Consider the following 26,972-nt stretch of genomic DNA (forward strand, 5'->3'; position numbering starts at 1 on the left):
CCCCCCCCCCAACAAAAAAAATATCTACAGTCAACATTGAAGACAAGTTATAGGAAAGTTATCAACCACACAGGAAATCCTTTCAGGCTCCTCAGCGCTGAAAGCCATTATCAGAGCCCAGGTGTTTCTGTATGTCTAGAGAAAAAAGGCTGACCGTCTATTTCTGCAACCAAACACATGTAATCGGATGAACAGAAACTGCTGGACACCCACTAATGCAGGTGTGTTTTAGTACAGGTCGTCTGATAAGGTAAGAAACCGCTGAACTGTTCAACTTCAACCTGCTGCTGAGAGGGGAGATGAAAATGACAGAAATGCAAATAGCATGAGGAGAACACATTTTAAATTTAGTATTTCCAGCTAGAGTTGAGAATCAGGTTTTGGGTGATGTGAGAATGGCATCTCGTCTTATATGGAATTGTTGGGGCATATTTATTTAGCAAAAATATCTGTCAATTTGCTATAAATTTGGCTCACTCAGGTTTTATGCTTTTTTATGTTCCAGTCGTGAGTTGATTCTCTCCTTTTGCCGTCATATTTGGGTGTTCTTTACCTGTAAAATATTTAGGATTTTAAATGCAAGCCTATTATTTTACTCTGCTCCTGCTAGTTGGTACTGTTTTTTTTTTACCTAACCTTTATTTAACATGAACAAAAGTCTCATTAAGATTGAGAATCTCCTTCACGAGTGCATCCTGGCCGTGACAGGTAGTGACACAAACAAACAAGGTTACAACAAACACATATGCAAATACAATTTAATAGCTAACATAAAGTCGTAATAGCAAGATGGCTACTTTGTATTTGAAGTCGGGGAATCAGAAATGTAATATCTGAACGTGGATAGACTTTGACAATAAAGTCTGATCTAATCCACCTCCCTGAGCCTCAGAGATTAGTCAATCATTCTAATGGCATCAGCTTTATGTCTCTACAGAGATAAAACTCCTTCTCAGTAAAATGGAAACTTAGATATAACACTAGAACTTAAAAAATATCTTCTTGGGTCTCATTTGGTCAAGGAGAAAACATCAGTACTCCCTCCCTCCTCGTGTGTATGTGCATATATATATATATATATATATATATATATATGAGTGCAACACCAAATGCCTTTCATAATCACCTCCCTCTCCTAGCCTTGCTCCCAAATGCCCCCAACACTCTCTCCTTCCTGAGGCTTTCACCAAACCGCCTGCAACGCAGGCATGCTGATTAGCTGTGGTCAAAAGTATCACAAGTCTGCTAATATAATGTGATAAAACGAAATTCTAATAATTTAGCAATATTAAAAATTAATTCCACAGTAAAATCAGCAATAGTTTATTTCTTTTTTTTTTTTTAATTAAAACTGGGGAGCCCAATGAAAACATCTCCGTTCTAAATGCATATACTATCGCCTCATTCCTCTGCAGGTTTAACAGCAGGAAGAAATGTCCAAGGACAAAATTGTGCTGGAAGGCCACATTCTTTAGCAGAAAAGCAAACTAATGATGTTTTTCCTTTTTGTTGCGCTCGCTCGTTAGCTCTGGAGAGCGGGAAACGGCCATGAGTCTGCTGCGATAATGGTGAGTTATGGCGTCCGTATCCCTGATGTTCCGCATGAATGTTCCCAGGAGAAACTGTTGGAGTTCGCAGCCCACTGTGTAAACTACCTTTCAGCACAGAAACCAGGAAGGAGTGAGATTCTGCTTTGTCGCAGCTGACCTGGACTAGTTTCTGTATTTCTGCTATGATTTACAGCTCTTATTTATGTTTGAATGAATGTTCCTTTTTAAAGCGAATTTGTAATATATATATAGTGTAATAATCGCTTACAATCACCAAAGTCAACCAGATTCATAATATTTTAGGTAAAATGTATAAAGTTTTGTTGTCGTTGGTTTATTTTACCCGCACAGTTCTGCCATTATAACAGTAAAGACATCAATAATACGCCCTTAATAGACTTGGTGAGCCACAGTTACAGTGAGATGCTTTTTATTATATACTTCCAAAACATTGTATGTTTGTAATGTTCACAGTGCAATGACAAAATATTTAAGGTCTTTCTTCTATGTTTTATGGCCGTGGTCCTGCAGTAACGCACAGAGTGTATTATATATACTGTATATGTAATTCTTTACATTACTGGGTAGTAAAACTTAAAGAATGATGAAACCTTCAGCTTTTGGTTTATTGGAACACTATTACCCATCTGAAGAAGATATTAGCTTATGTCAATCCTCAACCACCCCTCCTAATATTAAGTCTGTACTTGTGTTGTATTTATGAAGAGGTCGTAAAGAAAGGTGTCAGCAATTTAGAATCTTGATCCTGACTTGACAAGACAATACCTAAATATTATACACAGGTATATTATTTTGGCTTTTTTTGCCAATTAATACCTGATGGTATATTTGTACCTCTTAGACATAAAGACGTATTCACTGTTTGGGAAAAGCCAAACTGGACCCTAATAATTTTTGATGTGGGACAGACAGGCTTTAAATCAAATAGGATCGGACATGATCGATGCTCCCACAAAAGATGAATTCATCCTAATATTTCTCTTGTGGTCTAAAGTGACGATGCACTTTATGTCATTTGCCAACAGAACATCTTCACAAACTTCTAATTACTGTCCTGAACACTGCTACAGACCGCCGCTGCTTCTGTATAGGCCTGGTTTAAATGTGTTGGAGTCTGCGTGACTGTAAAAATGATGAATCTTTAAAAAGGAAATCCCTCTGAGATGAGCCGTGGGGTATAAAGTATGTTGCAACATCTCACAGTCGCTTCCTGTGCTTACCAACCTTGCACACGCATATAGTACACATAACTCAGACTATAATACTACATGAAGAACCTAAAGCAATTGTAGACTTCAGTTATTTAATTGCTTTTAACATAGTTTAGTATAAATATTTGTCTTTCTGACCCTAAATGTTTTCTTTTTTTTTTACTTGCCTTTTATTTTGTAGGAGCTATGTTTTGTAGAAAAGAGATAAGACTTATTTGCCTGTTGAGATGGAGAATGTTGATCATCCTGCATTTTATAAAAGTGGTGCAATGATTTTGTTCGTGTCACAGACATCAGCTCAGGTATACGCAGATTTAACCATGATCCCGGGTTTATGGAGTTTGAAAGCTTATTGTTCTCTCAGCACCTCCAGTTTGAACAAAGCGCATTTTTCTTTCCACAGGATTGCCGCAGGACGGACAGGAAGAGGAATCGTCGGCGTGGTAGCTACAACAGCGTCGTGGAGCCCGAGTACCACGTGGTGGAAGGCATGCCAGAAGTGGCCATACTTCCTGCCAAGCCCATCGATGATGACAGAGATTATGCAGGTCGAGACTATATACATTGATATCCCTCTTAATTTATGTCGTTTTCATCTTTCATATACTTAGTTTATCTTCATTTTTGGGTAGAATTTAGTTTATTCAATAATTAAGAATGCCCAGTTTAACTTTATACGTTTCTTAGCGTGTTGTTTTATTTGCGTTTTGATCTTTTAGAAATGAAGCCACATAAAAAAAATCTAAAAAATCAAAGTCTATATCATTATACCCATCTCCAAATGGGTCGAGGCCCACATCCCATCTGTGCGGGTGTGCCTCTGCTATAAAAATATAAAAATAGTAGTGTACAAAAGAAAACTCTGGATTTAGATAACATATATAAATGTATCCTAAAGTTATCCATACTTCCACATAATTAAACACTGAAAGACAGAAGGAAAAAAAAACTAGCACCACAAGCTGTGGTGAGAATGAAAGCTCCGTGGTGCTGAGAGAACTGGTGCCGAGCGACTGGGTCCCCAGCGCCATCTGTTGGCACGGCTGCACCGCGGGAGATCACAATTATCCCCGATCCAAATGGGGCGAGGGAGAAGCACGTCTACAACTTTATACAGAACACAGCTTGAAACTCTGCTGTGGTCTCCCTGTCATCGACGCAGGCTGGTGGCGCCGTGAGCCACTGGGCCTGGCAACGAGTTGCATGAGTGATGAAACCCAAAAGAGCATTTAAACTAAGGCTGGAGCTGGTGAAACTGTCATTACTGTCCTCGAGAGAACTGTCGCATCACAATGTCTTTCTGCTTTCAAGACAAGGATCTGCGGAGGTCGGCGTGGACTCACAGCCTTTCATCCGCCTCCGCCGTAAGTTTCGGCTTTCTTCAAGTGAATGTAACCGCTGCAAATGTCTGCTTGCACGTCATCTGCTGTGTTCTGCCCTCTGTTCTGTTAGGGTAACTCCAGCATGGGCCCCAGAAACATTCCTCTTACTGCAGGTAGAGTGGCACATTTCTATTGTGGTATTGATTGTGAGGAAAGAGGCAAGAAGAAATAAAATACACTCACAGGATTCGGAAGTCCGACACGAAAAGTCTGAAAACTGCATTTACTGCATTTTCAAATCGGTGACATAGCAGCCGTGATTAGCATAAGTAATAACACAAAGCTGGAAATCCAAGATACTATAATAAATATCTGTGATGAAAATCACCAAAATTAAAAAAGAAGTTTACGTTTATGTTGCATATCTTTGCATTGTGCATATGTTTTCAAAAACAGGACCTGCTATAAATAGAGACCTGAAGCCAGGCAGAAGAAAGACCGGATTAGGTAAAGCAAGTTTACTCACCTTCACACACCTGTCAGCTCATAAAACTGCACATTCTTTCTTACAGAGAAAATAGCCGCACCTCTGCAGCCTGAAGACCTGGTAATAACAGAACGAAGTAACGCTCGGTGTAATTCTGATTTTGTTTGTATTGATTGTGACTCAAAAATAATAATAATTTCTCTCTCTCTCTCTCTAATATTCCAGCGTGCACACAGGTAATTTGCTCAACGACAACAAGTCATTGTCGGGTTTAAAGATGTCAGGCATGGACTTTAATTTAAATTCTGTGTCCTCCAGATGCTCCCCATCCCCTCCACCCCTGACCTCGGAGTTAGCGAGTCACTTGCCTGGGCTGACTCTGCAAGAGCCGTGCATAAAAGAGTGAGTGCTGTTGCCATAGCAACATGCCATGACTTGCCCTCAGTGAGCTCCTGTGGCTGTTCTTGTTTCACTTTATTGCAATTCAACCTGATCAAGCTGTGACTCTTTGGTGGAGTCAGGAAGCCCTCTAGTTGGTGTGGTGGCACCATCTGCTGGGTAGAAACACAATGACAGAATGTGTGACAAAACCTTTTTTTTATTTTTTATTTTATTTCAGTGGACAGAGTACAACGAAAGAAGTGAGTACATAAAATGTTTTAACCATAAAAATAATATGTCAGATTATACAGGAATTATACAGCTTTTATTGTCACTGTCATCACAGTACAACTACAGTGCAACAACGATACAAGTTTGATGACTGAGCATCGGGCTGCAGCAATAACCTATTTCCATTTTTTATAATTTAACAGCCAGAATTTCGCCCACACACCAAAGGTAAGCGCTAAAAAAAACCATGATGTAAAATTAGCACATTTTCCTAGTTGTAATATTGTTAAACATGTTTCTAGGTCTGCTGAGTGCTCAAAGTTGTTCTGCTCCAAACAACAATTTGGATTCAGAGACACATGTGAGAAAAAGGTGTGCCCTTCATTTCTCAGGATATGAAGGATAACTATGGGATGTTGTGTTACTTTTGAGTTACATGTGTTACCTCTCTCATTGTTTAGATCGCAACAAAGTCCCGGTAAGTAATATAGATCAGTATCATTATGCGGTTATAGATCACGAAACGCAATGTCAACATCCACCTGCAGAATGTGTGCCACCCTGCGAGTGGCCTCAAGCTGCAGGCAACTTTGACGGAGAGTCTTTGGTCCCGACGGAAAACCCTCTACAGGTAAACCTTCTGCTCCCGAATGAAGCAGACATACAAGCTGCGCCGCGTTTTGTTCACTGAGTGCTTTCTGGCAGGCCTGCTGCGAAGAAGACTGGTACGTTGGGGCCTGCAGTCGAACAGATGCTGAGCACGCCTTACACTTGGTGAACAAGGTAGCCTGTCGTATCTCTAATAACACCAAATCCATTTAAAAGACGATCTGACGCTAACCGGATCCTCTCTGGTTGCATCAACTGGATGCCAGGACGGGGCATTCCTGGTGAGGGACTGCTCCATCGGCACCGCCAGAGAGCCTTTAGTGTTGGTGGTATACCATGATCGGAAGGTTTACAATGTGAAGATTCGGTTCACCAAACACGCCAACAAGTACACCCTGGGAACAAGACAACGGCCAGACGATGTGAGTGGATCCAAGTCCAGCGACGGAATTCACTCCCACGGTCCTCAGCGCCGTGTTTACTGTAACTCACATCCTATTCCTCCCCAGATGTTTGACTCTGTGGCTGATATTATCAAATTCCACTCCATTTTCCCAATAATACTCGTCAGTGGGCGACATATTCCCGGCACCCGAACCCCAGAAAACTGCGTGCTGACATGTCCAGTGTCGAGAAGGGATGTCGAACAGCTTCTGCAGTAACACAAGCTCTCTATTGTTGTTGAATTTGTTGGTGGGGGGGGGGGGGGGGGGGGTCTGTACAGAAAGCAGGTTATAGAGCCCCATATACATTATCTTCTAACACTAAAATATAGCAGTTATTGATTACTATGCAAAGTTAGGGCACATCCGGAGGTGGAGATGGTGGGATGCTTTTCCTTAACATTTCAGAATGGCACGCAAAAGTAACTAATAAAAAAATATTTCTCCGTTCAACCATAATTTCAAATAATTTAAAAATGACATTGCTAACTCCCTACCTTGATGTTTAAATTCAATAACCATGAAATCGTCTGCTGCTGATTTACTGAAGGTTCCCAGAAGCTGTCAAAAGAAAATCAGGGAACTCAATGTCCATAAGTTAGACTTCAGGCACCGGCAGAATCGAGACATGCAGACAGTGAAAAAGGTCTTTATTAGAGAAAGTTTAAAATCTCAAAACTAGGAAAAAACACTGGTTGGTTTTGTCACTTCCTGGTTACACTTACACAATAAAAGCTTCACAACGCTGCATCGTGTCCTTCACATCTGCGCTATTAACATGTTTACTTTACTTTTTCTTTTCAGTTTCTTTTTTTACTGCTACTAGGTTTTTTTGTATTATTGATAGAAATGTGACAAGGTAAATTAAAGTATTTGTTTTTATATAATTTATGTAATCTATTCTCAACTTTAATTATTACGTGTATTGTGTTTATTCTCATTGCGACTTATCAGCCGTTTTCACACATTTCCACAGCTCTCATATTAAAGGTGTAATACAAAGTTTATTTTCATCCTGTAATACATTTACAGTATATGAATGCTATATAATTTACACATAAATACCAAGAACACTTATGTAATGAAATCCAGCTGACAAAACAGTGGAAATGACATAAATTATCATTTAGTTTTAATAGAAAAAAGAGTTACACAATCATAAAAAAAACATGAAACAGTAATGACCATTGAGTATGAAGAAAACTAAAGGCAGTTTTAACTTCAACATGACACATCGTCACACACGAGAATGAAAAGCAAGGCAAACATTCAGAAGAAACTGCCACATTATATAGCGCCTTTAAAATTATGACACAGACTGCCTGACAGCTTGCTGTGTTAGGAAGATAAAGCACGACGTAACTGCGCCTGTAGAAGAGACTGAAGAATGATAACTCGTCTACGCATCGGCAGCACGTTAACCCCGGTCATGGCATTTTTTATTTTTTATTTATAGGTATGTACACCTTAGAATCTGTGGGCGAATAGAACTTATATACAGAATAAAAATTGTGGGCAACCAAAGCCTACATGATCATAGGTCTAGCACCTCATACAATAAGATTACTTTATTAACAAGAACACACAGCTGCAGTAATGCCTCCGTAAGAGCAGGAAACGGATCTAAAACGTATTTGGGTAGAAGAGTGTGTAGCCGGGTTGTTGTTGTAATCCAACAATTTGAATGTCTTTTCAGGGGCCCGGGGACCCCTTCGGTCACTGAGTATGTACATGAAGGTGAGACGACCTTTTAACGTTCCGATATAGCATTTAACACTGTTCAAAAACAAACATCGAGCCCCCCCCCGTGAGGGACGATCGGGGACACGCCGAATGATTCAGGGTAGAGATTCCACCAGGCAGAAACTGTCAAATGAATCGGTGCATTCAGGAAATCCTCGTCAACCGTCAAGTTACAAAACATTCAAGCTCACCGAGGAGAAGTCCTGTCGAGTGATAAATACTGGCGAGAAAGTGGAGCGTAGTACTCTCGTTCGGTATATTTCCTAAGACACAGTACATGAAAGGCAACTGCTGACCAACCGTCTGCTTCTTTTCTTCGCCGACCCAGCTAGCGCTACGCCCACATCCACACAGTGGCGCGTATGCTAGAGTCGTCTTTTTTTTTTTTTTGCACCCGATCACTCGACAAATTTACAAGCCACAAAGACAACTTGGCAAACAACATTTTCCCCCCACAATATTTCTCAAAAGGTAGCAGAGACGGTCTGAACGCCCCACAACGTGACCCGCCTGATGAAACACGCGAGATCCCTGCACGCACTTTTGCCTCCGGATTAATGTGGAGCTTTTCGTAATGGCACGCAACGCTTTCATTTCCTCGAGCAGAACTGTTGTCCTTAAACGCAACCGTCATCGCAGCAAACATGAGATCCCGCCGGCCCGGAAACGCTCAGCGCTAGTTGAACTTTTCCTTGCCTCGGACTTAAATAAAATTTGGGATTTACCCTTAAATACATTAAAAATACATTTCTGTCTGAACATTAGAAATTATATTTGAACCAAACTTAAAGATCTCACATAAATATTACAAATCTGAACATTTAGGATTGTCCAAACGTGGATTATTTATTTTTATGAATTTAAAAGATAAATCTTGTGGATAATGATAGGAAAACAAATAATTTCTCTTTCTGCAGTTTGAAAAGTGACTCCTAAGGGTTATTTGATGCATGTTTTAGAGTAAGAATATTTAAGAAGCGGCGGGGAAGTGATGGATGATTTAATGTTACGTTGCTAAAATCAGATTTGTGGGAAACGTTTTGCTGCTGCAAACCGCTTCTTTCACCGACTACAGGTATACATTTCTAATTATTTAGAACCGCACGTCTCAAACAAATGTTGTGCATCCCTAGATTTAATCAGTATTCAAAAACCACTGCTATCATCAAACAAAAGTGGGAACAGTGCAGGTTCTGCATATTCACGGTAATGCTTGGATTATGAGCCGGTTAGCACACGAAGATTTAAGTCGGGTCGCATCTCGAAGGGGTCGGAAAAGAAAAGTGAACACTTCCAGATGCAATCGGAAAATAAATACAGGTTTGTCTTTTGAACAGCAGCATGCGTGTCCAGACACACTGAGCTCTCGAGGTTCTGTAACAATACTTGTGTGAATAAAGGGCTGCAGTCTGTATAGAAAACGTAAATGAATGAATACTCAGTGAAAAAATACCCGGCCAAATATGCAGATGCTTTTCCTCATATCCAAATCAACCCGCTGTAATACTAGTCATCTCCTGGTGAGCATCCTCTGCTGTCTGATCGTTTGTTTTCCGTTAAGTTCAAGGAAAGACTCCGACAGTGCAGCCCATCACCTCGTACTTCTGCCCCATCACTTTGCTCAGCCTCATTTTTAAGATTTGGCACTTTGGAACCGCTTGAGGGGCTGCGGTGTCAGGTGAGGTGTCCGTCCTCGTGCCCTGGACGGGCAGCCGGGGCTTTGGGTGGTTGAGCACCACCACCGGCTGGTTGGGGCCCGGTCGCTTCACAGGCTGGTCCTCCTTCAGCGGCATCGGGTAAATGGCGGCGCGCTCGCTGAGACTGCCCACCGACACCTGACTCTTATATTTGGATATTCGAAGCTTGACTCCCTTTTTGTTTTTCTTCCACACACCTACTTGCACTCTCTTCAGAGAGACCGTCAGGAACTTCGAGGAGACGTCGTTCTCACTTCTCTCCGTTGGCTGCGGAGGGTCTTCCGAAGCGGTGGATGCAGCCACGCGGCCGTCGGTTTCAGAAACGGGTTCCTCTTCTTTCGCCGATATCGAGTCCGCGATGCCGCTGCATTCTTTTTCGTCTTTTACCGAGGCGTCGTTTTGTTCCTCTTTGACGTGCGTGCTGCCGTGGGTCGGCGCCGGAGGGAGCTGGGCGCCCGTAAAACAGTCCTCGACTTTGACAGGCTCAGACTTCTGCGCCGTCAACGAAAGGTTTGGTGCGAAGGCTTCATCTTTCGGGGCCAACATGGCACCGTGGCCCGACGTTTGAGTCTCCTTCGTCAGCTCCGCGCTGCTCTTCATCGTGATTTGATCTTGACTTGTGTTAACAGGACTGTTGCTTTTATTATCCATGACGATTCCACGCAGAGCCATCACCAGGGGCTGGATGGGGCCTGGCGCATCCTCCGGCTGTTGACTTAATGAAAACACGGACGAGATGACGGGGAAGCCCTCGGGCTCCGGCGCACGCCCTTCTCCGGCTCCGTCAGCGGATCCGACTTCCTGGTTCCAGACCGACACCTTTGGATTTGTGCGATTTGAAAGCGCGGGCGTTGTGAAAGAAGGTCCGTTTAGAGTCCTGGGAGCTGAATAAGAGTTCTTTGCGACATTATCCTTACAGAGTGGAATCGATGGAGTCCTCACGAGACCCGCTGCAGTAGAGGAAGCAGCGCCGCTCTCGACGAGGATCTCGCCGGGTTCCTGCTTCACAGCCACGCACGCGTCCCGAGGGACGCTTTTCACGCCACTTAAACTCCTCTGGATACGTTTGGGGGGGTCCGCAGTAGAATTCTTTCTCTCGTGCGTCGCTCTCTGAGTAACAACGTTTTCTGGACGCAGGGCGCCGGTGCTCGGTTTGGCGGGAACCCTGACGGCTGCGAGAGAGGCCGAAGCGGCGGGTTCTCTCTGCGGAACCCGGATCCCATTCGTCTTCTCTCTTACCAGATTCAGGACTTTGGGAACCTTGTTCGGCACAAATGTGTGACACTCCAAGTTGATTATTTCTTGCGACGGTCTTTTCAACAAACTTTTGTCTCGGCCGACTTTACGAAGGAGGTTCTTGGAAACGCTGACCGGCGCAGCAGCAGGACGCTCCGCATTCACAGTCCTGGGTTCAGCCTGCGTCCTGTTGACCGTGCACGGCCCCATCGCCGGAGTCTTTGCAGTGCGTGGATTGATTAACGCGGACGATAATTGCTTTCCTGCGGCTACGTTTTGATGGGCCGCGGTCCTCGTATCTTTAACCACGGACCCATTCTCCTGTTGAGAGACGAGCCTCAGCTTTAATTCCTTTGTGCCGTTGACAGTTTTCACCTCGACGAGCTCCACCAAACAGCCGGCGGGAATCGACACTTCGTCCGGGAGAGACACCGTCAAAGCCCGGTTGTGCTGAATCAGTCCATTCAGAGGCGACTGGAGCTCTCCGTTCACTTTGCCGGCATTCGCGTCCGGCGGTTTCGCCCTCTGTTCATCTTTAGCCAGCCTGAACGCCGGCGCGGTCGAGGCGGGCACCGAAACCCGAACGAGCGGTCGAAGCGCCGTCAGGTCGGCAGCGGGGACGCTCGGTGAGGCGCCGGAGACGGGAACGCGGGGGACGTTTGGATCGCCGGCCTTCGCGGGTCCGTAATGAACCCGGTCGATGTGCTTGACCAGGCACAGCCTCCTCATGTAGCCCTGTCCACAGTGAGGACATTTAAACGGATACTTCGCAGTGTGCTGCTTCAGGTGAGCGTTCAGCTCAGCCTCGCTGGACGAGATGTCGTTGCAATAGAAACAGAAGAACCTCGTCCCCGCGTGCTCGAGCGCGTGCTTCTTGAACGCCGCGGCGTCCGTGGAAGCGTATCCACATTTCTCACAACGCATCAGACTCAAAGCGCCCGGCGCGCGGTCCAAAACGGGACGGCCGCCGTTCACCGGCGGCGGCGGCACGCCTCGGTAGCTGACGGGCTTCATGCGGAGCGCTGGCGTCCGCCGGTCATCCAGAAGCAAAACGATGAGATGAAAAGCCGCATTTATTCAGGGGAGGAGGCGTCCATTTTCAGCTTGTGTCGAGAAATCCTTCCCTGAAAGCGGGGAAGTCTGGTGAAGTCGTCCACCTGTGAAAAACACAAGAGACGCAATGATTGGTCATGACAGCATTCAGAAAAGGCCCTTGAGCCCCTCCCCCCTCGCACCGAGATCATGCTGACTTGAATCTGTTTGTTTTTCTTTTCGGTTCATTAAGGGACCATATGTTCCCACATAAACACAAAGCTAGCATGTACCTACAGTTATTGCACTGTCGGTGCGGCTAGCCTGCTAACCCCGCTAACCCAGGCTAGCCGCATTTGAACACAAGAGGAAAAAAAGGCCTTATCTACCCACAACAAGGGCTTCACGAAGACGACGGCCCGTGTTTGAAGTGTTTACGTTTTCCCCAGAGTCAAATCACGAACCTGCTCAGAATGGTGGTTTTGCTGCTTTTTCTTTTTTTTAGTAGAGCGTTTGTTTTCAAGTGAATAAATCCGTTCGGCGTACGTGATCCTTACGCTTCTGTACGCGGGCACTTTGCTTTAGCTTTCCGTTTGCCCACAGTAGCTCGCGACGTTTCCGGAAAAGGATGGATCCTGTTTTCAAAATAAGATTATAGGAAGGAAATATTACCATTAATAACTTATTGCAGTTGCATTTGTTTCTGCAAAGAAGATTCAAGGAATGTTTTTTTCTATTTCTTGTTTTATTTTGAGTTGCAGAGTAATTTTTTACCTCTTTTTTAACGAGAGTAAAGTTTATTTTGAAAGCTGTGGCCGGAAATCCAGGTTGGTTACTAAATACAGTAGTGCATTGATCACTGCCAATGTTATGTAGCTCAAGATAATCAAAGCAGAACAACAGTCCACACGCAAATTTGAGGGACAAGTCAAAATAAAAATAATTAGAATTTCGTTTGTTGTGCCAATATGTCTCAATGTTTGCAAAGCCATAATTTTATAAAACGTAACTAAAAGGTTTCAACAATGCGAAAATACTCGAAAACCTCTAATTGTGTGTAATGCGTCGTTTAGGCGAAATGAACGAACATGGCACATCGTCTCAAGCGTTATCGAATACTGATAGACGAGACTTGGGGGGGAAATAAGAGGATTATCGGTTAATGGCGTCTTCTTTATAGTTATATTATTTTTGCGCTTTATTCTTCAAACTATTTACTTTGGCCAGGTGGTGGCAGTAATGGGTGCTTAAAATATTGTAAGTCAAAGAAGAAGAAGAAGAAGAAAAAGAAGGAGAAGAAGAATAAGGAGGCGGAGCTATGACTTGTTACGTAGTTACGATTCTTGAAGACTTACTACGCCACAAAGTCACTGGCCTCCAGAATGATAACAATACTTAATTTCAAACGGGCGGGTAGAAGGCGGCGCGCTGAAGATGTCTGCTTGGAACGTTCATAAAACAATTCAAACATGCTCCGAATCCGCACGCTGCTTCCGCTTCCGTCACTGGCGTTGCCAAGGTGAGAAAAGAATGCTCATTGTTTGCTGTGATGACGCTGTCGAGGCTTCCTGTCTTGTAATTTTTATTCTTGTATTGCATTCTTGTCGCTCCAGCCCGTATTTGTAACCCCCACCGTGACTGTTGTGTAAACACTTTCTGGGATTTGCCCGCCGTTGTTGCTATTCACAATGACACCGCGGTGGCTTTCGCGTGACCCTCCCATTCCGTGCTTGCGCCACTTTACGCACGAAGCGTACACCTAACGCGTTTCCTGGTTATGGGGCGCAAGGTCTCTGCTGGTTGGACAGGAAACAACTTCTCTGGTCTCCCCGCAGACGCTGCGTCGCCTCCCGAAGCATGGCGTCGAGCAGGACGGCGGCGGGGATCACTCGCTTCGACTATTTGGTGATCGGAGGCGGGTCTGGGGGTTTAGCCAGCGCTCGGAGGGCGTCCGAGTTCGGGGCGTCCGCCGCTGTGATCGAGAGTCACAGACTCGGAGGTACCTGCGTGAGTAACAATAAAAAAAGAACACGTAGTTACCGTACTCTGCACATTTCACGCACACGCGGGTTGCCAGGTTCGCTGCGAAGCCTCCGGACTCCCTTTATGGACGGTTTTGTTTGTTTGCACAAACCGCTGCGGGAAGCGAAAGCGTCCCAGGCGGATAGATAGCTTTAAACGTCCCTCACAGACTCCGATAAAACGTCAGAATAGCTTTAGAAAGAGTTTAAACTTTACAAGGAGGGAGATGCTTCAAGAGCTGCAGTTTTTTTGAATTAGTATTATTAGACTTACTTAAAGACATCCCTGTTCTAAAGTATATTTACTTCCACCAATGAGAGTTTATGTGGCTGCAAATACAACTGATGAACTGAATTATTCCATCTCTAGATGTAATTGGATCCGTCATTGAATTAGGTGATGCTACTGATTAATGCATGAAAAAGAATCCGAGATGTCGCCATGGCGACGGCATGCTATGCCCTGCCCTGGATCTGGATGCGACGCAACAACTGTCAATTTCCTAACAAACTAGAATGCACACTTACTCGAGCTTCAACTTCATTCTGACGCCCCAACCGGGACGGAAATTACCAAATGGGCTGTTTCAAGAGACGCTTTCGGACTGTTCAAGTGGAATTTCTAGTAGTGGGCGTGTGCGTGTGTGTGTGTGTGTGTGTGTGTCTCATTGTGTTTACATGCTACACTGACTTTCCCATAACAGAAGGGAAGTGATCAGAAGAGATATTCCTGTAGATTAATCCAGTTGAACAAGCTAACTGCAGGAAGTTGTGAAACGTTTTCTGACTCACTGAATCATACACAGATGTACTCTCCTCTCTAATAATGCAATAATATCTTTCAGGTAAATGTTGGCTGTGTTCCTAAGAAGGTACATTTTTCTGTCCCCTCTTATTTGCAACTTGGATAAAATAATTATTTTCTACGCATCAGAAATGTCTGAAGTCAAACCGGCGTCTTTGCCGCTTCGTTTTGTTTTACAGGTGATGTGGAATGCTGCCGTTCATGCAGAGTACCTCCACGACCACAGTGATTACGCCTTTGAAGTTGAGAATGTTCGTTTCAGTTGGGAGTAAGTCACATTACCCGTTTTGAGCTCTTTTTAGACCCGCTGGTTCTTCCTGGTACAGATTCATTGTCTGTGGTGCCTCGTGTTGCATAACTCCAGCCAACGACTCTTGTCTTTTGCGCACATATTTTAGTCGAGGCGATCGTTAGTGATAAGCCTCTGGTGAGGTGAGCCGTGGAGAAACTCTAACGGGCAACGGGGCTCGGAATTTGTTTAAGGTGTGGCTCCAATGGGGGTTGTGTTTCCAACTGTGAATATGCAGTACTTCCTCGTTTTTGTGTTTACTGTAGTCCTCAGTGGTACCAAGTAGTTCCTGTATTTTTTTTTTTTTTTATTGGAGCGGTTAGGATGTGTCCGTAGCTCGGATTCAATTGTACGCTAACCAACCTTGTGATTACATTTCTGCTGCTTGATACGTTAAGCCCATTTTGATGCAAGTCTTTTGGTTTGAGAGTAAAACGTTTATGATGATGACGAAATGATTCTTATCTTCGATGATGTCCTTTTGTTTGCAGAACTCTCAAGACCAAAAGGGATGCGTATGTCAGTCATCTAAATCGCATTTATCGCAACAATCTCGACAAAGTAAATTTCTCTTTCTCTCTGTTTGTATCATGTTGTGTGTTTGTGTATGAGGAAATAATGATGTCTGCCTCACTTCAGGCTAAAATCCAAACTATTCAAGGTCAAGCTCGGTTTACAAGCGACCCTGAACCGACTGTGGAGGTCAATGGACACAAATACACGGCCCCCCACATTCTCATCGCCACTGGGGGGAAACCTTCTGTTTTGAGTGATGCTGAAGTTCCAGGTGAGATGTGCTGTTGGAGAAACGGTGATAACCTTTTATTACCTCCGGCAAGGAGGTTATGTTGTGCATTTTTTCCATTTCCTTTTTCTCAAAAAAAAAATCATATTTTTTTAAATATGCATTCAAGTCACTCTTCAAAAATTACATTTTTAAAGGGGACCAATGTGCACTATCATGAAAAATGATGATAGATGGATCTGATCCAAAATGAGGACAGGAAAACATGACATTTTAAAATTTTAAACCCAACTTATGGATTCAAAAATTAGCTAAAACACACATCAACTCCGATTCACTTTTAGTTTTCGTGGTTGGTGTATAAAACCTCTCAATTTCGCTAAACGAGTGATTCGTTCATCATTTCAGGGGCGAGTCTGGGCATCACCAGCGACGGGTTTTTTGAGCTTGAAACCCTCCCAAAGTAAGTTTGCATTATATTACATGGAATCATTAAACAGTGTAAAATGTGTGTCTATAATCAAAGGTTTTGTTCTCCCAACAGGCGCAGTGTGGTTGTGGGTGCCGGTTACATTGCTGTGGAGATGGCAGGGATCCTCTCTGCCCTGGGGTCCCAAACATCCCTCATCATTCGACAAGCGGGAGTAAGAATAATATCTGTTTTTATTTAATCGTTTTAAGTAAGAAAAAGGAGAAGAAGAAGATATATGCAGCAAATTGATGCATCCCCACATACACTGGTAATCTCTCTGCAGGTATTGAGGAACTTCGACAGCTTCATTAGCATAAACTGCACCAAAGAGCTGCAAAACTCCGGCGTGGATCTGTGGAAGAACTCGCAGGTGAAGTCCGTGCGTAAAACAGATGGCGGGCTGGAGGTAACGATCGTCTCCAAAGACCCCGAGAAGAAGAACGAAGAGGAGAAGACGAGAACCATGGAGGATGTGGACTGCCTTCTGTGGGCCATTGGCAGGCAGCCCAACACCTCTTCACTGAACATTGGCAAGGTGCTAGCAGTCTGCTTCGTTAGTGAAATGTCTCCTCGTGGTGTTTACTGTAACCTGGATGCTGAAATGTGCACAACATCTATGATCAGCAAACAATAATGATCGGCCATTCCGAGATGGAGAGATGGTTTGGTTGTGTGACCTAACGGAGCCGTCAAGCGTGTTGGAGTAATCGGACGCTTCAAAGGAAAACCGGAATAACACTTCCATCCTAAAATGTGATCCTTAAGCTAAGTGATGATCTCTGTTTGCAGACTGTGGCTACAGACGAAAGAGGCCACATCATCGTGGATGAGTTTCAGAACACCAGCCAGGCAGGAATCTACGCTGTTGGGGATGTTTGCGGCAAAGCGCTGCTCACGCCTGGTGCGAAAGTTGCACGTTTGACTTCAATAATCCTGCTTAAAAAACTACATAGTTGTGTTTTGGTTCTACTCTGGACAGTATTAAATGATGTTTTACAGCCCAATGGTTTCAAAAGTATCTTTTATGCATGTAATCTAACTTTATGTGATGGAGGTTTTCATTGTTTTAATTATACAAAACGTGATTCTGCTAGGCTGATGTTGCACGCAGTCTTAATTGTGCAACATACTGTATACATCATCTCTGCAGTGTAACCCTTTGTAGACAACTGTAATGTTTTGTTACAATACTTGTTGTTGTTCAGAATTGAACTCTGGTTGTGTTGCATGTTGGGGCAGTTGCCATTGCTGCAGGCAGGAAACTGGCACACAGACTGTTTGAGGGCAAGACGGACTTGAAGATGGACTACTCTTCTATCCCGACAGTGGTGTTCAGCCACCCACCGATCGGAACAGTAGGCCTCACTGAAGGTGAGGGATGACTTTATGGTGATGATGATGATGATGTTAAAATTTCCTTTCATTGAATTTACATACTAAGTCCAGTGTTTTGATTTGTGTTTGTCACAGAGGAGGCCGGTAAATCTTGGGGAAAGGAAAATGTGAAGAGCTATAAGACTTCTTTCACTCCCATGTATCACGCCCTCACAAGCAGGAAGAGTCAGTGCATCATGAAGCTGGTGTGTGTCGGCAAAGAGGAGAAGGTAGGAGGCGTCTTTCCAGTGACGATAACTAAAAGCAAAAGCTTAAAAGGCTGTATAAGTCCTCTAAATAAATGTAAAAAAAATTCAGTCAATAAATCAAGGCAATAATCACTATTCTGGTTTGTTCCTGAGTAGAGAAATCTTCAATATGTGATTCATTTTTGACTGTTGAAATGTATTACTTGGAAGTCAATTGTGTGTTAATTTATGCGACTAAATCTTTTAAACTCTAAAGACCGCTGTGTTATACCAAACCCAATTGATTTTCTCATCTCCTCAGGTGGTGGGCCTGCACATGCAGGGCCTTGGCTGTGATGAGATGCTGCAGGGCTTCTCTGTGGCCATCAAAATGGGCGCTACCAAAGCAGACTTTGACAGTACTGTTGCCATTCACCCCACCTCCTCTGAGGAGTTTGTCACCATGCGTTAATGCCAGTACGCCCACAACGATCGCCACCACTTTGACTTGCTTTGTGAAACTGCAATCTTTACTTTCATTTTGAAGCAGCATCATGTTGCATACGTTGGGAATTTGTGCAGTTTTGTGGCCTCCGTGCTTTGTTTGCAAAATCACTTTGGTAAATACAAATTCCAGGTGTCTTTAACAATTATTAAGATTGCCTGTTGAGAAAGGGAATATATTTAAACAATGACTGATCGGTATGTTATCAGAATGATTTTGAAGCAGCTATTTTAAGGTACTATACTTGCATAATTTTGCCTTAATTTTGCCTATTTGTTTAAATTGTTTTGATTTTTTTTCTAAAATAAATGGACCAAGGCAGGGGTATGGACTTCATAAACTCCATGTGGCTCATGGTTGGGGTTGTATTATCATCTAACCCTCAGATGATTGTGAAATACAAGTGGGGAATCTGCATGTGATTGCATTTGAAATCAGAACATTTGTTTGAGTTGTTCGTCACTTGTCAGCTGAACATAAAACACGTCGCACCCTAGGGTTATATATTTGCTTGAAAGCAATGTAATACTCAGTAGAATAGAATAACTCTGCAAGCTTTATTTTTATTAGATGGCATGATTCCTTTCTCTTCATTCAGTTCTGTCTTGACACTGCTCTGTGATTGTTGGTTAAAGCTGACATATTGGGAAATAAAATAAAATTATTACAGAAAAATTGGGATGCATTCCTGCTCATTCATAAGAGATTGTGTGTAAATGTTGCAATTGAATATTACAGAATTTCCCTCGGGATTAATAAAGTATATATTATTTCAAGGTCTCATTTGTCTCTGATAATATTCCCCCCCCAACTGTGTATTGTTTGATGTAAATTGCCTTGTGTGAGCAGTGGATTAATTGATGTCTCATGGCAATTTGATGTAATAGATTGGAAAGCGTCTCGCGAGAAGACCATAAAGTCACGTGAGGGTCGAAGGTCAAGTATGTGTTAACTTGCGGGCTTTACTGGTTTATTTATTTATTTCTAGCCCCGCCCACCTCTGTTTCCATTGGCGTTTGTCGAATCTCTTCAGATGACGCCAACCAATTCCTCTCCCCGCTCGTAACCGACAAACGAAGGCAACCAGTATTACCCAATCAGAAGAAGCGTAAGGCGGGACATTACTTCGACGTCATAGGACAGAAATCAGCAAATCGCGGACTCCAGGCTCATCGCAAAGATGATGCCCTCCGGTTTTCCATAGATTCTCAAAATGGCTACACAATACACAGAACAAACATCACCATAGTAAGGTGCTAGCTTTTCCATTGTAGCCTTATCTATACTAAGTAGCTTGGGGCAGGTGTTGAGTTAATTATAACGTGACACAGCACTTGTTATGGCGGCTAGCGATGTTAGCTTACTGCTAGCTTGTTATGTTAGCCAAGTTTATGGTTCCAGAGCCGCCGGTGCCGTTACGGAGTTTTGATGTTAGCCGTTACGTATTATTGACTAGCAAAGTTAATTCCGTTGATGACAACTGTCAGCTGTGCTACCGGTAACCGTGTGTTTTGTAGCCCCGATAGATAACCCGATGAAACAGTCCTGTGAGGCGGCGTGTCGGCGTTAATCTGTTTGAAGTGGGTTAGCTTGTGGCTGGGCTATCTGTTTGAAGTGGGTTAGCTTGTGGCTGGGCTATCTGTTTGAAGTGGGTTAGCTTGTGACTGGGCTATCTGTTTGAAGTGGGTTAGCGTGTGGCTGGGCTATCTGTTTGAAGTGGGTTAGCTTGTGGCTGGGCTATCTGTTTGAAGTGGGTTAGCTTGTGGCTGGGCTATCTGTTTGAAGTGGGTTAGCTTGTGACTGGGCTATCTGTTTGAAGTGGGTTAGCTTGTGGCTGGGCTATCTGTTTGAAGTGGGTTAGCTTGTGGCTGGGCTATCTGCGGCTGCGTAGAAGCTTCCCGCACTGCCGTCCCGAGTCCCGCTGCAGCGAGGATGTTCCCCAGCCTGGTCCACCGGCCATGGCACGTCTTCTGCAGGGTTTCCTTACACCCCAAGGCGCAACTGTCCCACGGGACCCCGACGTCCCCCCTGCTGTGTCACGGTGAGGAGCTGCTGCCGCGTTACTTTTCTAGCTTCTCTCGCAGCGTAGCGTTAGATTACTCTGCGAGACAGAAGTAACGAGCGCTTGTGGATTTCCTCGTGCAGGGTGGCGGAGTAGAGGAATGCATGGCTGGCGGTTCGGTCTCCCAGAATGCCGCGGTGCCTCTGGGGGACTGTGCAAGGTGCAGCGCTACAGTACCGGCAGCAACAAAGATGGTCCCTCAAAAGCAACCTCAGGCGATGCACAATCAGCGCAGGACGTGTTGTCTGCTGCTAAAGCCGCATCTTCACCAGGTGACCGGACTTGTGCTTGCATTGTGTCGGCTGAAACTGTTGTGTTTTTATTTCCCTGCCAAAACAATTTCATAAAAGTACTGATTTCATGTACTTTGATCACGTAGGCTCAAAACCACAGGGTCTAACTAAAGCGGAGACGATCCAAGTAAAAGGTAAAGAGCGACATTTGTATGGAAAGTCATTTAAAAATGGACGTTTCCTAGAGTAACCGCATTGGGTCTTTTCATAAAGAACATTTGGAAAGAATGAAGACGTAATCCTTTAAAAGTTATTTCCGTCTGCTGTCGTGCAGTTCGCGCGGTTCTGAAGAAGAGGGAGTACGGAGCTAAATACACTCAGAATAACTTCATCACTGCAGTCAGAGCCATGAATGAGTTCTGCCTCAAACCAAGGTAACTTCTGTTCCGTTATTTATTTAGTGTACAACAACATTAGTCTGCCATCAGTAGAAAGCTACATTAGTGGCATTGATTGTTTGCTCCATCCGTTAAGTGCAGCTAAACACGGACTAAAAATGCAGACGCACCACGACGCCACAAGTTACTGAGATGTTAATAAGTCGACGTGCTGCTGTTATTAGTAGTAATCTTTTTCCTTTTTCTCACCCCCCCACTCACATGATGACAGTGATCTAGTACAGCTCAGAAGGATCAGGAGGCGCAGCCCCCACGACGACACGGAGGCTTTCACTGTCTTTTTGCGGTCAGACGTGGAGGCCAAGTTAGTTCTGCGTCCCTTTGATATGTGTGACAAATGTTTTGTTGCTCATACCTGCATATCCGCTGATTCAGATGTTTCTCCCTGCGTTTGTCAGGGCCGTAGATGTGTGGGGAAGCCACGAGGCTCTCGCCCGGGAAAGAAATCTGAGGAAGGAGGTGGAGAGAGAGTTCCAAGAGAGTAGGTGTCTGCTTTTCCTCCCGGACCGGCTGTGCATCCTTGTCAACATGTCAAACAGATTTATTTATGTTTAGAAGCGTGTGAATTTGTTACGAAGAAAGGATGCTTTGTTAGCTTAGCTTAGCACACATCCTGGAGCTATGCTGTCCCTCTTCCAGCATGCAGTGTTAGCTTCACAAACCAATGGCTACTTAGCTCCGAGTGCTAAAAAGCACCTCATCCTGTTTGCCTAAATGTCAAACCATGGGCGGTGCTACTATTTTTAGAGGACCCTGAACGAAGTAGAAATTGTCTGTTTATAACTCGGTTGCTTCACAGCGTTCTAATTTGTCTCATCTGAATGCCTCATAGATATGTTCAGGAACCAGCAGTTGTTGAAGGAATACAAAGACTTTTGGGGAAACACTAAGGTGAGCACCTTTTCAGGGCAGGTATGAGGTCAAAGGTCAAAGTTCTGCTCCATAATCACTTGAATTAACCATGAGCGCATCTCTATATGTTTTACGAATGTTAACTTCGACACTATGCTGATTGATTCTCTTTCCAACACATCGCGCCTCTCAAATTCCTTTTTCTCACCCCCCAAAAGCCCCGATCAGGCCAGAGGTCGTTGTTTTTACACGGTCCAGGGAAGGTGGTCATGGTTGCTATTTGCATGTAAGTTTCCGTTCTCTCTCCAGTCTTCATCTTGAAAGGGGAAATGTCTTCTTCTCCTCGCTGACATATCGTTACCGGGAGTTTCTGGATTAGAGGTTTTGGTTGATCTGCTCTCTGCAGTGTTCTAATAAACAGTGTGTCCTCTGAACTATATTAAACCTGACCGCGGTCAGAACTCTGAAGCATTATGGTAACTTTATTTCTAATGGCCCAGATTAGAATTAGTATTTAAATTGTGACCACACGGGCGCTCGTCTCACATGATGTCCTTCAGTCTATTTGATTAGGATGATTGTGTTAGCTGACATGTGCATTCACATGAACGACCAAGCGTTTCCTTCATTGCTCACGCACGTGACTATTCATTCGTGTGTTCAGTTTGAGGTGTGGTCAAGACCAGAGAAACACTCATTCAAAACGGAGTTCATTTTAACATTTGCTTCAAAATGGAGGCTTAATAAATACGTTGGAATTGAACCGCTCACTTTAAGGGCCGTTACAATCCTGCCTGCTTTCAGGGTGGGGTGGGGCTAATATTAGCATGGAGGGGGAGTCAGATAAAGCAGCCTCACGTGTAGCGCGGGAGCTAACGTAGCATTGCCAGTTTCTCCCTTGTGCCGGTCCCAGGCCCGGGTGAATGCAGAGGGTTGCGTCAGGAATGGCATCCGACGTAAAAATAAAAAAATGGCAAATTAAATATGCAACTCAATCTGGGATTATTATTTTTCCCAGCCTCAATGATCATAATATGTTAAAATAGTGTCCATACTGCGGTGTTGGCGGACGTCCCCTGATCATCGTCTGTTCGTCTTCCCTCCCCAGCAACGGACTGAACTTCTTCTTCAAGCTCCTGGCTTGGGTCTACACTGGCTCGGCCAGCATGTTCTCAGAGGCCATCCACTCCTTGGCCGACACCTGCAACCAGGCGCTGCTCGCCCTGGGGATCAGCCAGTCGGCCCGCAATCCTGATGCTGGCCATCCGTAAGCAACCACCTCTAGTCACACGACATCCTGGTCACTCTGGCACCAAACTCTGGAAGGAAACGTGAAAACACAGAAACGACGCCGGATGCGTTTGGTTTAAAAATGTGCATCGACAGCCCAGACGGTTCAAGATGCTCATAAAAAAAATGGGTGTTATATTAAAAGCGTTAAAGTTTTTAACATTATTATTATATATGAATGGATTCATTATTAACAGTGTTGTACAACACTAGCAAATGAACCGTCTATTGCCACCATCAGGGACAAACAGTTGTGCTTCCTAAACTGCTGCGTCATCCAACTGGCATTAATGTTATAATTATTGTAAACGATGATGTTAAAGTTTATTTTCTGCTCTTCGTCTGTTTCAGCTATGGCTTCTCCAATATGCGCTACATTGCCTCCCTCATCAGCGGCGTGGGCATCTTCATGATGGGGGCGGGCCTCTCCTGGTACCACGGCATCATGGGAATGCTGCACCCGGAGCCCATGGAGTCTTTGTTGTGGGTGAGCGGAGGCCTTTTGTCTGTGACGCGGCGTGCACAAAGGACGGAGGCGGGCTGAACACGTGATGTTTCTGTGTCGCAGGCTTACTGTATTTTGGCCGGCTCCATGGTGTCGGAAGGAGGTGGGTTTAAAAACGGCGCCGTCGTCCGCCGGCGCCTTTCGTACTGAAACGTCTGTCTCCTTCCTCAGCCACGCTACTCATCGCCGTCAATGAGATCAAGAAGAGCGCCCGCCGGACGGGCCTTTCTTTTTACGATTACGGTCAGTGGTGCTGATGGAAACCTCTCTGTGCTCCGGAAGCACTTTAGATCCACGCTGAGTCTGATGCGAGATCAGTTGAACTCGAGTGTTGACTTTGTCCGCCCATCGCTTGGCGTGCAGTGATTCAGAGTCGGGACCCCAGCACTAACGTCGTCCTCCTGGAGGACACCGCTGCTCTGTTGGGAGTCATCCTGGCTTCTGGCTGCATGGGGCTCACCTCCATCACAGGTAAATGGACACTCCCATCAAGCGCCCCCCGATATTACTATGATCGTTTGAACCTTCTCGTCCTTTGTTTGCATCTTCCCAGGCAACCCGTTCTATGATAGTTTGGGTTCCATCGGCGTGGGGACCTTGCTGGGCACCATCTCGGCCTTCCTCATCTACAGCAACACCGAGGCCCTGCTGGGACGCTCCATACAGGCCGAGCGGGTCCAGAAGCTCACGGAGATCCTGGAGAACGATCCCGCTGTCAGGTGAAACACGGAACCCCGGTCATTCCCAAACGGAGGCTCGGAGGCTCGGCGCCTCACAAAGTCGACACGGCAGCGGTGTTCGGTTTTCTTCCTGCTTAACCCGAGGCCTCCCCGACACGTGTTTCTGTGAGCAGAGCCATCCACGACGTGAAGGCCACCGACATGGGCCTGAGTAAAGTGCGCTTCAAAGCCGAGGTCGACTTTGACGGCAGAGTGGTGACACGGTCGTATCTGGAGAAGCAAGACATTGACCAAATGCTCGGCGTAAGTTCGCTGCTGCTGATCTTCGCTGATCCCAGATCCGTTTCAAATCTGTAAAAGATACTGTAGGTTTAAAAAAAAAAAACAGCTTGAGCGTCGTCTTAGTAACATTTATGGTTATTGTTTAGATTAAGTCGTATTATCGGAGTATAACTAGAAGTAGACGGCATCAGATTTCAATCTGAAGATGAACGGCTCGCTTTCTGTTTCTGCAGGACATTCAGCAGGTGAAGACCCCCGAGGAGCTGGAGGCCTTCATGCTGAAGCACGGGGAGAACATTATCGACACCCTGGGAGCGGAGGTGGACCGCTTGGAGAAAGAACTGAAGGTACTCGTGTGTCCAAACGTGGAATTCTAACATCATCATTTATCCATTGAACGAATGCCTTTTCTAAGCTTTGGACAGATTTGGATGTAACCGCATCTTGTTCTTCCGTAGGAACGCAACCCCGAGGTTCGTCACGTAGACTTGGAGATACTATAAAGCCTGACGTGGCTCTGCCGGGGGTGGGGGGGGTGGGTGAAGAACCCACAAGAGGAAACCATGACCTCTGCAATCCACCTCCAATAGTGACTCCTGCAGGACAAGCCTCCGTCTCGGCACGAACCATCCGATCAAACTGTCCAACAATCTGCAGCTTTACCCAGACGGACGTTTGTGCTTTCTTTGCTTTGATCGAGCTTCGGTTGGCTGTTCGGGTAATTCAGGAGATCCGCGTTCACCCTCGATTCTGTGGATTTCTGTCTCGGGACTAAAGACTGCCGACAGCCTGCTGGAGCTTTAAGAGGAACGTAGGTGTGATAGCTACAAGGTTGTTGGTTTAAAAATCCTAGGACCAATATCAACGACCAAACCTTTTAAGGACACGATTCGGCCACAGCGGGAGTATTTCCTCCTCTGATACGAGCCTGAGCGCCAAGTATCCACAGGAGAATAATTTATTTTTATTTTCTTTTAACGTTGCATTAAGGACGTGAAGATGGCGCAATGCACAATGTTCTCTATTGAAGACTTAATTTATGGGTAGATTTTATTACAAGGAAAATGTGCAACACATGTTGTGTTTAGTATTTGGATTTGTGTGACAGATTAGAGGAATCCCCAGATCAGAACAAGCCGATCTTTAGGCAAATCAGGAACTTCAATTCTCGGTAATGCATCTACGCTATTTCACTATTTCTGACTCCAAACTCTGAGGTTCTTGTTCAGCGCTTTGGAAGGAGAGCGATTGTCCTTTCCCAAAGGCGAAGCGCTGGCGGGGATGCAAAATGTCTTTGCAGCCCATAGATTTTATCTGGCGTCCACAATAAAGGACGCCGCCCTGTACAATGTATGTATACCAGAGTATTTAGTACAGACTTCAGTGCTCTAGAGCGATCTCTAGAAAAAAGAAAAAAAACACGTAGTGTGGCTTTGATATATTTTTATCCTCCATTCATCACCACATCTGCCCAGACATTGTGTTTCACCTCGGAGCGTGAATATTCTACTTTAGGTTCTAACGACGTTGGCACTGCTGAAGGAGGAGGTGGAATAAATGTGAAATTATTTATTAAATTGTCCTTTCTCCATCATGTAGTCGGATTCATTATGTAGCCATTGTGGGGGGGGGGCGAGACGATGGCGTTTTCCTTCTGGAAGCTCGGACGGTTGACTGGAATGGAAACGAAGGTCCGTTGGATGCTGCAGTTGTGGGAATGAGAGGAGAGGGGAGGGGGGGAGGGGGGGGGGGGCACTCGCCCGAACGCTGACGTCAATAAAAAAAAAATAGTCATTTCCAGGCAGGCTGCGCATCGACCGACCATCCAAAACATTACGCGCGGCGTCGCGCCCGGATCTCCTTTGGCTGACGGACTGAAGATGCATATTTGCCTCGGCGGAGCGGAGGCGACGCGGACGAACCCCCGACCGCAGGTTTCTGGATGTTGTCTTTAATAGTTTTTGGCTGTTGCGCACACATCAGCGTCACGTCTGTGGCGCTGCGCGTCGTGTTTCCCGTGCTCGCTTGCGTGCACGTCGGCTGAGGAGAACCAGCGGATCCACGGTCGGGTTCGGCTCAAATGCTTTGAAGGAAACGTGCGTGGATACGCGCGTGCCACCGAACGTTCATTGATCCCGTCACGTCGTTCCCATCGCCGCCATTATTGAGTTGTGATTTATTGGAGGCTTTATTATTATTATTTGCGTTTTTTCTTCTCATATTTGATGTACTGTATCTTTTTTTTCCG

General features: G+C 44.9%; 4 protein-coding genes across 4 annotated transcripts; 3 read left to right on the forward strand and 1 right to left on the reverse strand.

Moving 5' to 3' along the window:
• The first annotated feature begins 1,565 nt into the window (after window positions 1-1,565).
• Window positions 1,566-6,474, forward strand: LOC137895184 (cytokine-dependent hematopoietic cell linker-like). The gene is made up of 11 exons (XM_068740669.1): window positions 1,566-1,646; window positions 3,186-3,330; window positions 4,094-4,146; window positions 4,235-4,277; window positions 4,677-4,737; window positions 4,910-4,993; window positions 5,665-5,681; window positions 5,752-5,834; window positions 5,909-5,986; window positions 6,079-6,234; window positions 6,322-6,474. The coding sequence occupies exons 1-11, from the start codon at window positions 1,566-1,568 to the stop codon at window positions 6,472-6,474; spliced, it is 954 nt and encodes a 317-aa protein (XP_068596770.1).
• A 3,086-nt stretch (window positions 6,475-9,560) lies between these two features.
• On the reverse strand, window positions 9,561-11,945 carry LOC137895185 (zinc finger protein 518B). The gene has a single exon (XM_068740670.1). It carries the CDS (start codon window positions 11,943-11,945, stop codon window positions 9,561-9,563), a length of 2,385 nt encoding a protein of 794 aa, XP_068596771.1.
• A 1,483-nt stretch (window positions 11,946-13,428) lies between these two features.
• On the forward strand, window positions 13,429-19,107 carry gsr (glutathione reductase). The gene is made up of 13 exons (XM_068739981.1): window positions 13,429-13,970; window positions 14,830-14,856; window positions 14,969-15,057; window positions 15,570-15,639; window positions 15,718-15,865; window positions 16,232-16,286; window positions 16,368-16,467; window positions 16,579-16,830; window positions 16,955-16,957; window positions 17,085-17,196; window positions 17,535-17,666; window positions 17,766-17,899; window positions 18,180-19,107. Exons 1-13 carry the CDS (start codon window positions 13,821-13,823, stop codon window positions 18,327-18,329), a joined length of 1,422 nt encoding a protein of 473 aa, XP_068596082.1. The 5' UTR covers window positions 13,429-13,820; the 3' UTR covers window positions 18,330-19,107.
• Window positions 19,108-20,294: 1,187 nt separating this feature from the next.
• Window positions 20,295-26,315, forward strand: slc30a9 (solute carrier family 30 member 9). Its single transcript, XM_068739980.1, has 17 exons — window positions 20,295-20,403; window positions 20,508-20,696; window positions 20,804-20,851; window positions 20,992-21,091; window positions 21,327-21,419; window positions 21,514-21,596; window positions 21,948-22,006; window positions 22,186-22,253; window positions 23,076-23,234; window positions 23,609-23,744; window positions 23,826-23,865; window positions 23,934-24,005; window positions 24,126-24,233; window positions 24,316-24,481; window positions 24,616-24,745; window positions 24,958-25,071; window positions 25,183-26,315. Exons 1-17 carry the CDS (start codon window positions 20,295-20,297, stop codon window positions 25,225-25,227), a joined length of 1,719 nt encoding a protein of 572 aa, XP_068596081.1. The 3' UTR covers window positions 25,228-26,315.
• The last annotated feature ends 657 nt before the right edge of the window (window positions 26,316-26,972 follow it).

This window comes from Brachionichthys hirsutus, chromosome 6 (assembly GCF_040956055.1).
Source record: "Brachionichthys hirsutus isolate HB-005 chromosome 6, CSIRO-AGI_Bhir_v1, whole genome shotgun sequence".
NCBI lineage: Eukaryota > Metazoa > Chordata > Actinopteri > Lophiiformes > Brachionichthyidae > Brachionichthys > Brachionichthys hirsutus.